At 44.5% G+C, this 12,723-nt stretch overlaps 1 protein-coding gene across 8 annotated transcripts in view; it reads right to left on the bottom strand.

Annotated features, from left to right (window-relative positions):
- Nucleotides 1–1,981: 1,981 nt before the first annotated feature.
- The window catches only part of BEND7 (BEN domain containing 7), a 77,330-nt gene continuing 66,588 nt past the window's right edge, over nt 1,982–12,723 (bottom strand). For 4 of the 8 annotated variants that reach the window (XM_061178358.1, XM_061178403.1, XM_061178387.1 and 1 more), the window contains 2 exons: nt 7,637–7,690; nt 3,769–4,126 (listed from right to left, as the gene is read on the bottom strand). In XM_061178358.1, coding sequence (XP_061034341.1) covers nt 4,065–4,126; nt 7,637–7,690 — 116 coding nt within the window. In that variant the 3' untranslated portion in view covers nt 3,769–4,064. The other 4 variants (XM_061178382.1, XM_061178373.1, XM_061178363.1 and 1 more) reach the window with 4 other exon arrangements.

Here is a 12,723-nt window from a genome sequence, read left to right as displayed (position 1 = left end):
ATCTCCAAGTCGTGTTGGTCCTCCTGTGTTTCAGCATGTGGGGCTTTGTCCTCTTGGGTCCTCTTTATCCATCCCTAGCTATTCCCTCGGCTTTTTTTTTTTTTTCCCCTCGGCTTCTTGATGGGACTCCCTGCTCTAGGCTGGGCCCCCTCCAGTTAACGTCCCAGACTTCAGCCAGACCGATCAAGGGAGCCTATGACTCTGATAGGACCTCTTACTCAGAATGCTTCAGTGGCCCCTACGCGCTCCCAGCTTCTCGGGATGGTCCATAAGGCCTGGCGTGGATGGCACTAGGCCGACAGACCTCCCCAGCGTCAGCCCTCGTCCCTTGCATCCCAACCCCGGCTGTGCTAAACCAACACAGCATCTACCGACAGTGGGTGTTCAGTAAATGCTTGAGCTGGACTCAGGGTGCAGTTGGGAAATGAGTCAGCCGCCGTCCCCCCATCACTTGGTTTTTGTTGTTTTTTTAAAATATTTATTTATTTATTTCTGGCTGCGTTGGGTCTTCGTTTCTGTGCGAGGGCTTTCTCTAGTTGTGGCAAGCGGGGGCCACTCTTCATCGCGGTGTGCGGGCCTCTCACTATCGCGGCCTCTCTTATTGCGGAGCACAGGCTCCAGACGCGCAGGCTCAGTAGTTGTGGCTCACGGGCCCAGTTGCTCCGCGGCATGTGGGATCTTCCCAGACCAGGGCTCGAACCCGTGTCCCCTGCATTGGCAGGCAGACTCTCAACCACTGCGCCACCAGGGAAGCCCCCATCACTTGGTTTTAAGGCTGGGCCTGTAGGAGGGGAAACAACTGAGGCAGGTGTGTGAGCTCTTATTCTACGAGAATGCAAATGGTGCCCCTTCTGGTGGTAAGACTGGATCCCGTCCCACTGGATGAGAAAAGCCCTTCAGGGTGTTAGCCAGGCGACATACGAGGCACAGATACTTGCCAGCGAGTGGGAGCAAGGGCATCCCGGGGGCCTGGGGCCAAATCATGTGACGTGGCAATAATACAATAATACAAATAATCTCCCCGAACAAAGGGCCGCACCAGGCCCTGCGGGGATTACAGCAGGAGGGGCAGGCTGGTGCCAGGCCCCCAGCTTCCAAGGGCTGCGCGTGCGTGGAAGACTCTAGCTGGCAGTAGTTTAGATTTTCTCTCTTTGCAAGCAGTTCACCCTGTCACCTTCCCTCCTGCAATCCGGCTGCTTTCTTACCCGCGCCTACTGCCCTCCTCCCAGCTGTAGACTAGCTCAGCGCCAGTGCCTCCACATGAGGGCCCAAGAACCAGACTCCGAACCAAAGCCCCGACAGAGCTGGCGGGCCAGCCCGGGGTGCCTTTGGAGGCAGGAGGGGGCAAGTCCCCATGAGGAGTAGCGCCCCCCTGTGTTCAGAGAGGAGAATAAAGCAATTAGGTTTGAACAGCCACTTTGCGTTAGAGAAGATTGATTTGTCCTTCTGATGTGTTGTTTCCATAGAAGCAGGGCTTAACCTTTTAAGTGAAGCTTATGAAGCTACCTAATTCAGTTAAAATTAGGCTTCAAGCATATCACTACTTACTGCTCAAGTGTTACTGTGGGACCTGCCACTGATCTAACTGCCAGGCAGAGCCTGTGACTTAATGCATTCCAAGACACTCTTTCTGGTGGCAATCTGGTTCGTTCGTTTATTTTTAAAAATTAACTTCATACGGAGAGAAAACTTTCTGCATATGATCACCAGAGTACTAATAAATACCTTTTAATTAATGGCTAGCATTGGCTCCCCTTCATAAACGCAGGAGGGCTGGCACACAGGCAGGAGACAGGCGCATTCAATTAAAGTAATTTATTGTATTCTTCCAGAACAGACATAAAGGGCGTCTTGGGAATTGATATCACAGCACATGTTATACACCATTTTCACAACTAGCCTTGTGTTGAATTTTTTTTAAAGAACATAGTAATCTTAAAAAAATCTAAATATTTACATATTAATAAAACATATATACAGAAGATTGAGACCTTATCCATAGGTATGGAATAATTTTTTTTTTTTTGCTAAGAAAGCCTATAAAAAGGATTTCTGAATAAAGTCTGAACAGTAGTCGCAGTTAAGTAAACACAGTTTTAATTTATAAAATATGATTTTACGGTTGCAGTTTTATGCCGTGTATTTCCAATCTGTGAATCCATTGCACATATTCGAGAGCCCAACAATCCCCACCCACCCCTCAAATAGTGAAAAATTCAAGCTCTCGCCCGGTCTTGGCAGGAAGTGCTTTGAAGGTTCATGGTGTATATTTAACAGATTCCACAGCTGTAAGGTAAATGTTTCTACTTTTATTCGCCATGTATTCATCTTACTGTAACAGAGTTGAAAGGTCACTAATTAATCTTTTCAATTCCCTTGAGAAAGACTTCCTTCTGAGAGGCAGAAGACAAATTTTAAAACATATCTTGCAGAAAAACAAAAGCCTGGGTTCACAGTACTTCATTAGACCCCTTGATGAACAGAGAGGCTGGTGTCAGGGAAGGGTTACTAACTGGCCTGAAATTGAAAAGGCTAGCTCAACCTGTGATGGAAACCATTGATCTGAACCTTCCTTGGGGCTCCGAAAAGAGGATAAAAGACACACGTGTATGAGATGTAGCTGTCTAGCAGGTGAATTGATTCCATAAGCCACGCCTAGACCAGCTTTGTCACATCACAGGAATGCCTCCTATGGTCTTGGGTTGATTAGCTGGTCTTTAGTGGGTACTGACTCCCCCTAGAGCTCCCCTCCTAGCCCAGGGTTAGCCGCCCCGAGTGACGTGATGGCACAGGTACCTGGGATGGGGTAGTAAGGAACTGAGGTTCCCGGCTTGGCCAGCGCATTGACGGCTTGTTGCCCGGCGCTGGGCAGCCGTGATCCTCATTTCTCCTTAGCCGCCCCACCACAAACTGCGGGAGTGGGACTAACGGTAACTCTGAGCTCTTACACTCTCCGATTCCATGAAATAAGTGCTCGGGACGTGTGTTAAACGGTAGCACAGAATTTACCCTCCCCACGCCCCGGGGGTTCGGTGTTTCTACTGTCCAAATTTCTTTCAAGCCAACTTTTGGCCTTTGGGTCAAGTGCCAAGATTCACGGTAATTTGCTTTATACAATAAATGAAGTGTAAATGCAATGCCTCCAAATAAACAGGTATTTTAAACTCACCACCTTACTAGAGAAAGGAATCTGGAGGCAAATATCTCTGTGAAACAAATACCCACATGCCAAAAATATTTCTTTAAAATGAATCCACATTTTCACTTGTTGGTTTTATATAAAGTGGGGGGGCAGGTGTACCAGAACCACGTGAAGTATATAAGATTAAGCACATCTGTGGCCAGTTGCCACATGATGCCACAACCCCCTGGATCACTCTGTTAAAACAGTTGTCAGGTGTCACGTGGATAGCTGGTTACTTTGAGTTTCTCACCTTTTAATTATTTTGTCGCTGTGTCAACACAACCTACATGAAAGATTTTTCTTTCCTAAGAATTTACGTATCGTTTGCACTTATCAGTGACAAATGATTATTCTGGGGAGATATGATGCCACAAATGATTTCATCTAATAGATCAGAGCTGTCCTGTCTCCCGAAACAACTTTTCCATCTTCTAAGCTGGTGAAGATTCTAATTAAGTTTGGCCTTCAACACTGCTTCCTTGGTCCGGAAAGAGCCATTCTCCTCTATACTGCAACTAAGCAATTTACATTAAAATAAATACGCTTCAAAACTCTATACCATATTCACACTGAAAAAGAAAAAAAAAAAAAACAGGGAAAATAAAACTGCTTCTTTTTCATGGACACTGAACCAACCCAGTGATATGCTGGACATTTAAAGGCTGAGAATTCAACTCTAAAGATGATTTTTAAAAATCTTAGACCAAATTGGAGGCTTGATTATCACACATTACAAAGAAAGAATATGAAAACTATTCAAACGTGACGGATCAGCTTCACAGAACGCCCACACTTTGCAGTAACCTGAAATGCTAGTGGATCTTTGAGGAAATTCCAATGGAGGAGATGCGTGCACTAAGCAGTGTCACTAAAGGAAAGTCTAGGCAGTGAAAGCTGTCTCTGTGTCTTCCGTGTTTTCTCTCCTGGTGTCAAATATATGACCTACAATAGAGACAAGAACGTGAAGGGGGGCCGCTTCTCTAAGGAAGAGTTGTACGCTTTTCTATGACACGGCCAGACGCAGGACCTCATTGGTAAGGTGTCTGTTTCACCTCTAAATCAGCATTTTTTAGCCAAGGCTTTAGGTGTGCCAGATGAGTAATTTTAGCCATTAGAAATCTGTAATGATGATTTTTACAGGAAAACCCATGAATGTGGGTTACTATTAGAGTATGTTCATATCTATCATCCAGGAGTAGAAAATGGCTAAATAAAATATGATATGACCTGTAAGACGGAATATAGTGCAGCTATTAAAATAATGTGTATGGAGATTTGTAATAAAATGGGAAACGCTTGTTAGGTGGTAAAACAAAACAGAACAAAACTTTAGGAAACAAAATTGGATGGATTTGACCTCCATTATATAAATTAAAAAAACATAGAGAAAAGTCTGGGAAAAAACACCCAACAATAATAGTTGTCTCTGGGTGGTAAAAGTAATTTACATTTTCTTCCTTTCACTTTTTTGTATTAATTTCTAAAAAGTGTGTAAAAGAATGCCAATTTATGACCAAAAAAATGCTAAGCCTAGGTGCGCTTCGTACTATTCTATTTCAAATCCAGAAGCCGCCTTTAAATGTTAGTACTGTTTCGATTTTATTCTCTGTACTCTTTTTCCCCCCAAATTGTTCCCTTATGGTGGTTTTTCTCCTTTATCAGAGCTCTGTCTCCACCCCTGGGCCGTAGTAGCCTCTGCCTCTGGTCTGAGGGTGGGATTTGTTCACCAGAACCTATCTCAGTGCTGATTCCTGGCATCGCTCAAAAACACTTACTGACAGGGTTGAGGGGAAAGAAATTAAGAAAATATGTTTTTCCACTAGAAAAATCTGTATCCATTTTTGTTAAAACTAGACAAACAGAAGTTTGCTTAAGTGTTAACGGGCTGAGATAAATGTCATCTGATGCCTGACTGTAACCGTGGCCTGGTCGGTTCTGGTTCATAGAAACACTTGGGGATTTATCCCCCCGTCCCACCCCTTCCCAACACACATGAATTTGGAAGGAGAAAAAAGACCTTAACAAGCTAATAAAGGCACTGTTAAATCTTTAAAAAGGACCAACTGTTGCCAGCTCAGACAGACCAGATGAGGAAGGTCTGGCCAGTGAGTCTCCAATGCAGGGAGGAAGCTGCATGGATGAGAAAGGTGGAGTTCATCCCTCGGACGGTCTCATTAAAGAGACACGTGAGAAGGGAGGACTAAGTCGTGGTGCTGTGTGCAGAGAAGCCCCAGGCTGGGATTTTACGTGAGAGGCACTCCAGAGACATGCCAGTCTAATCAAGATTGTTTAATTCCATTACTGCAAAATTTGGGCACCAATCCGTGACTTCTCTTCCCCTTTTCGAGGTGATAAGTGGTATTATTTATCATGCTGTTTAGTGATTTGTATCAGATATCTATCAGGAGTCTAGTGAAAAAACCTGCGGGAGGTGTCCTACTACTGTCCTCCTTAGGGCCTCACAGCCTTGGGTAGGGTCTTCTTGGGAAGAACCCGAGAGCTGAAGCTGCAGCGGACTTCAGGCTGACTTACGACAGACACGCTAACTGTGAAGACGGGGCGACACTGAGATGGAATCCTAAAGGGATTAGTACATCCATCACCTCTTAGGATCTTTAGGAAACATGCAGAGAAGGTGTGAGAAAGCTACGCGGTGGATTGGCTGGGAGTTGAGAGGCCTGGGCTCCGGCCAGGCCACCAACCAGCTGTGAGACCTTGAGAAAGTCATATAGTGTTTCTGGGCCTCAGGCTTTTTTACCTGTAAAATAAAAGGACTGGATAAAAAGAAGGGACGGGACTAGATGATCTCTAACATTCCTTCTTTCTCAGATTCCTTGAAATTCTTTTCAGTTCCATGAGGTGGTTCTACCATCCTGTGTTCAGTTTTCTCATCTGAAACATCTCTCTGCCTCCATCTTCAGACAGGAAAACTCAAAGGTATTATTTCAAGGGGAATGGTTTTCCAGTAATAATACTTCTTAAAAGCCCACTGTGTCAGATGGTGGCCAGGACGGGCAGTGCAAATGTCCTGGGGTCATGGGGGCTGATGGGGGAGGAACCCTGGAAAGTACAACTACAACAGCAAGGTGTTCCTCCAGAGGGCCTCCCGAAAGGGCACAGTTTCATCATTAGTAGCAGTGCCTCATGCCTCTACCTGGAGTGGGTGGTCAGAACGAGGCTAATCGGAGTTGTCCTGATACTCAGAGGAGCACAGGTTGGGAAGGAACAATAGAGATCATGCATTTCAATTCTCTTGATTCATAAGTGTGGAAACATAGCCAAACAAGAGCTCCCCTTTCTGTAATTTCTATAATGACTATATACAGTGAGAACGTGACAGAAGCAGCTTGCTCTTGCCCTCTGCAGTCATTTCATTTATTTGTCCATAGATCTGTTGCTTAGCTACTCAGTGACAGAGACAGCACCGTATCATTTGCGTGTCCGAGTTTTCTGGCTGCTCTGAAGTTCACTAACGTACATCTCTGCTACACCGTGAACTCAGGGCAAGTGCTGTCTGTGAACACGGGGCCTCGCAGGGTTCCTACACAGACTAACGGCTCCTCTCATACTTGCTGGATCTAACTTAAAACTTACCACCCCAAATGGAGAGAAAACACTGAGTTGAGCTTTTTCATTGACAGGGTTTTTTTTGGGGGGTGGGGTGGGGTCTGGGTTTGGTTGTTAGAGAACCTTCAGGTATTTTGAGGGAAGTGAATAAAGAGTCTTGAGACCAACTGAGGGGATAAGCTCTTTGTCACATGGCTCACTGATCTGTGACCTGTCCCTCAGGCTCTCGGGTGAGAACCGATGCAGAGGGAGGAGCCCAGGGTCGGAAGGATTACTTGAGAGCCAAATAAGAAGAAGTCGGAATTAAGTCTATGGCTTAACCCTGCAGCAGATGCGGCAGTGAGATGGTGTATTCGGCTGATCGGGTCACGGCGTTAGGAATGTGCCACCCAGGCTAGATGGATCGGCACATTCAATCCCTCACTTAAGACACAGTATTCATCGGGTGCCCATTATAGGAAGAGCAATGACACTGCCTCTCAAAGCTTTTTGCGAGGGAGGTGAGGCCAGAACGCATGTGAATTTCATCATAAAATGGATGATCCCTGATCTAAACAGAAATGTCATTTCGTGTTAAAATATTTTTTTTTTAATGTCCCAGGGCTTGGGGAGGCAAAACGTTGTGACACTAAGTTCCTGGGACTTGCTGTTCTGAGGTTATCAGGCAGATGAAAGAGAATGTGAGAAAACTGTAGCTTTTCGTACTCAATGTGCAAAATCTCTCTGAATGCAGGGCATTGAGCTCCTCTGATCACTAGGGGTTGGGCCTCTTACAGAAGCAATTTGCTCAAGCATCTGTATCTCTGAGGTTAAAAACATTCTCAATGCAAATATTCTCACGTGCTGTATTTTCCAGCAGGTGATGAAAATGGAAATGTGTTTTACCTGTTGGGGGTAGAGAAACACAGTCCAGCCGTTCATCACCGTCAGCTGCCTCTGCTGGTGACAAACATGAAACACAAATCTCGTTAGTTTCAGTGAGCTCATTCATTCTGCCGAATAAGGTAATACAATTTAAAAACTCCAGCGTACGTGATAGTTTTCACCTTTCTTTTCCCTTCTCAGCTTCAGCCAGCTCACATTAGAGATTTTAGTACCATGATTTAAATATTTTTAAAATGATGATATAAAATCCATCTTCCTCTATTAAAATTTTTTATATCTTAGGAACCTTATTCTATCAGTCATTGATGATTTCAGTTCATTTTCGCTTATTTATATAGGCTTAAGTATCCACCCAGAATCTGGCGTGAATTGTTTAAATATGATCGTCGAAGGCATGGAGGTCAGTGAATTCCTATGGTAGAATTTTACTTGTCATCCTCAGAACCATTCTAGTGGGGCAGGCTTAGGACTGCTTGGGAACGAACCTTTCTTTGGAGATGACTGGAAATTCAATCTAAAATCGGCATTAATTTAGTCATGAATAAAATCAGAAGGAGTAAGCGTTTCTTCAAATGATTTGTCCCTTCTGTGCTTTAAAATGCAAAACTGTGCTCATCTCTGATATATTTCAATCTCCTGAAGAGTTTCCCAAAGGTAGATCCTTCCGTCACAGAAAACCTTCCAGCAAGTACAAAAAAGATGGTGCCCGTACGTTTCCTGATAAGTGTTGGGCTTGTCAGTTTCCCCAACGTGCTGTGGACAGGCCAGAACATTCCACGGCTGCTGGGATAATTCTGGCCCTGCTCCCTCTGTCCCAGGGCTGCCGCCCCCTTGGAAGTTTCCTGCACGTGTGCCCGTGAGGCCAGTCAGGTGAGGGCTGCCCCGTGTAACACGTCGTAATGCTGAGTTGCTGGGAAGCAAACTAATGGTATGTTCTTGTTTTGAATGCCGTGGCTTTAAACACAATCAGGGTTCAGAGATGGATGGAGACGTTCAGAGATTTCCCCTGGTTCACCCCTCCACCATCCTGCCCTCAGACTGCCACACGCTGGCCGCGGTGAAAGACCCATCACCCCTCACCTGCTAAATCCACCACAAAAACACCAAGACAGAGTCGTCAAGACCAGTTTTGGCTGGAGAGGAGCAGTAGCCATGACCCAGCAATCCCACTACTGAGCATATACCCAGAGAAAACCATAATTCAAAAAGACACATGCACCCCAATGTTCACTGCAGCACTATTTACAATAGCCAGGACATGGAAGCAACCTAAATGCCCATCGACAGACGAATGGATAAAGAAGATGTGGTACATATATACAATGGAATATTACTCAGCCATAAAAAGGAATGAAACTGGGTCATTTGTAGAGACGTGGATGGATCTAGAGACTGTCATACAGAGTGAAGTAAGTCAGAAAGAGAAAAACAAATATCGTATATTAACGCATATAGGTGGAATCTAGAAAAATTGTACAGATGAACCAGTTTGCAAGGCAGAAATAGAGACACAGATGTAGAGAACAAACAGTACGAATTGGGAGATTGGGATTGACATATATACACTAGTATGTATAAAATAGATAACTAATAAGAACCTGCTGTATAAAAAAAAATAAAATTCAAAAAAAAAGAGCAGCAACCACTAAAAATTATGTTGTAGATGAATGTTTAATACTGCATAAAACATTCCAGTCAAGTGATGGGATAAATGGTAAGATTAGAATTCTATAAATAGGTTTATGGACAAAACACAGGACATACTAAAATGTTAACAGTGTTTCTCTCTGGATGAAAAGCTTATGGGTATTTAAAATTTTGTTCTTTGAGTTTTTAAATTTTTCTTATATATTTAAAAAATAACAAACATGTTATTTTTAGAAGATATTATTCTCTTCTGATTGGCTTAAGTGAACTTGAATAGGAAGATGAAGTACACAGTAGTTCTTTCATTGTCTGGGATTTATTTATTTATTTATTTTCACTGTTCAAGGTTTATTTATTGTTTTAGTTCGGATAACACTTAGATAGCTGGCTGCATTATTTCCGTCGATTTTTCTTTTTTACATCACATGGCAATGTACACTATTCTGATACATATAGTACATAAAATAAGATCCTTTAGAACAGTTATGCACAAGACATGCAATACTGGATTTATCATCAATCCCAGGATGTGATTAATTGGGAAAAAAAAAAGTTGGACTAGGCATCTTGGCTAAAGGAACCAGAAGATTTAAAAGATTCTTCAGTAATAATAATAGCTATGATAGGCATCACCATTTACTGAATACCACCTACTGAGCAGTTATTATATGCATTGTGTCAGCTAACCTTTGGCAACCCCTACAAGGCAGGTCTATCTTATGCCCATTTTAAGAAATGAGGCAACGGAGACAAACAGATGTTAAGACGTACCAAGGGTTTGACTCAGGTTAATGCCTGGGCTTGACCTCTTCGCTATGAATAGTCCAAATATAAATCACATGCATCACTATAAGCTACAATTGTAAAACTTCAAGTTTTAGTTCATTTGACACTTTAGTAACTTTCTCTGAACTTCCATGAAAAGCGGCTTTTCATTTAGTGATGACAAAAATCAGTTCTGGGTGTAAGTTGATCTTCCCTTTGTAATTCAGCTCTCCTCACTTTAAAAAAACAGGCCTGTGCAATTATGTGCTTTACTAAGAACCAAACATACACAACCCCAAATCTGTAAAGGATTATGTATAAATGAGTAGCTGCCCGCTGCACAAACAGGGCCAAGTGTTGCGGATGAAGAACACGACTGTTAACTTAAATTTGATTATAACATCTGTCTGTAACAACAAGCTCACAATCTTTCTTCTCTGGTGACAGGCAAGTTGTGAAATTTGGGAAAGATTAAGCAAGTCCAATAAAAATCTAATAGCAGCGACAGCTTTACTCTTAGATCCAACACAAATTAAAAAATGGCGATTTTTGCGCTGAGGAAATGATCTAATGAAAATAATAAAAATCCACACCAGAAAAGGAATCATTCCAGTTATCGAAAAAAAATTATTCCATGTGATGAGAGCCCCAAATGAATTTCTATTTGGATTCGCAGAACAACCTTTCACATCTGTGAGGGGCACTTCCTTTTTCTGGAGGCTTCGCGGGCTGCCTTTAGCAGCGAATTGATTACTTGCCCAGGTAGAGTCTGTACCTTATTCCAGGAAGTGAGCCAGATATGATAAATAAGACTGAAGCTGTGGAATATCCATGAGACGCCGTATTGTCATTTAGACCGAAAAGGAGACAAAAAAAGAGCAAGCAATAGCACTGACCCTGGCCCCTCAGTTCTCATCCGCATGATGACAGCAACGCACGTGGCTCCAGTTCCAGTTTGCTGGGATCCCACTTCTGTGCCGCTTGGGGAGAATGAGGTGGGACAGGATTTGACAAAATTGGGAGACAAAGCCTATTTGTCAGGTCACTGTGGATGTGCTGTCATCTTGCTCTTGTGTGGTCTGTGTGTCAGGGTTAGTTTTGTCCTTCAGCCACCTTCCCCTTCTCAGACGCTAATGGAACCTGCTAGACAGGCTGGGGAAACCTGCCAAGGTGCCAACCACAACTCTCTAGGCAGAGAATCTAAACCCAGTGTCAGAGTGGAAGCATCCTCACTCAAATGAGATGACGACTCCAGAACAGGGTAGACGATCATCTGAGCGGGTGAGATGCTCCACAGGAGGCGGGGGGAGACTGCACCCCATTCTGTACCAACAGGCACACGAATTACTAATCCAAACCCTGAGATGGTTAAGAAGCGTGTTCACTGGCCAGTCTATCTGGGGGAAAGAGAGACAGGAACGTGGAGGAAGGTCCCCACTGTGTGCATGTGTATGCCGTGGGGAAGGGAGTGGAGACCAGAACTTGTGATAATAACTGGTCTCAGCATCTGACAATGTTTATGTACAAAATACATACAGTGGGGGGAACAACATTGCAGCAGAACTTGCTTTTCTGGTCACGTGGCCTCTGGCAGCAGAGCTGCTCCCGTGTCTCTGAGTACAGCCTTCTCCAATATACTCAGTATACGCCCAGCGCTCCGCTCCCCACGTGTATGTCCTCCACCTTCAGAGGTGACTCTTCAAACGGTAACTTTTCAGCTCCTTTAGGGACTGTTAATCACTCTCCCCAGCTAAAGGCACAGGTTCTGGGACACCAAGCCCACTTCCTGCTTCCTCTGGGTTGTCTCTGAAGCCCCTCAGTCAGTAACATCCGGATCCTGAATTTATACCGTCCTTTTCCCTCAAGCTCCCAAGGAGCTTCAAGCGTTTCCCACGTCCTGCCACCAGCCCCTGTGATGCAGGAAGAGGTCCTAGGTAGAGGAAGCAAGTGCAGATTTGCTAGAAGCTGGTGGTGCAGCTGGGGCCAAGGCGCGGGGACCACAGGGCAGCGGGTGGATGGATCCTGGCCACTCTGGCCCTTTGCCTTTCCTTCGGACTGAGTATTACATTTCAGTCTCTTCACTATGACAAATCTTAGATCTCTCTGATACTGTATTTAGTGTCTTTGTTTTTTGGGTTTGACAACTTGCTCTGAAAAGCAACAGGTAGGTACAAGTTCTCACATATTCAAAACCATCAGGATTGCTAACGCAGAACTTAGGCAACATAAGACCAACTTAATGCTTAACTAGCAAGGACAGGGCTCAGCTTATACTTCAAAATAAAGCTGAGGAGACACGCACCCAGCAGGACACCAGTGCTTACTTAAGGAGGGGTTACTCGCGGGGTGCTGTCTTTTGTAACACCTGTCAGTCAATCGCAAAAAGTGCTTTCCCTGGAGCCTGAAATCTAAGGGGGCAGAGTCACAAAGGGGCCTTTGTGAGGTGTCTCCAGGCAGAGGCAGGGGACCTTTAGCCTAAGGAGAGATAAGAGAGCCGCCGGCAGGAGGGTGATCTTCCCAGGTGTTTCTCAGTTAAGCCACCCAGAGTGAGGTCTGGGCGCCTTGACCCGAGACTCTGAACCTTTGGAGGAGCTGGGAGAAGAGGCGATCAGGAGTGAAGTAAGAGGCCTCAGGAGACAGGGACAGAGAAGTGAGAGAAAGGGCCTGAGGACGAA

The sequence above is a fragment of the Eubalaena glacialis genome, chromosome 2, assembly GCF_028564815.1.
Source record: "Eubalaena glacialis isolate mEubGla1 chromosome 2, mEubGla1.1.hap2.+ XY, whole genome shotgun sequence".
Taxonomy (NCBI): Eukaryota; Metazoa; Chordata; class Mammalia; order Artiodactyla; family Balaenidae; genus Eubalaena; species Eubalaena glacialis.
This window is presented reverse-complemented; position numbering and strand designations above follow the sequence as displayed.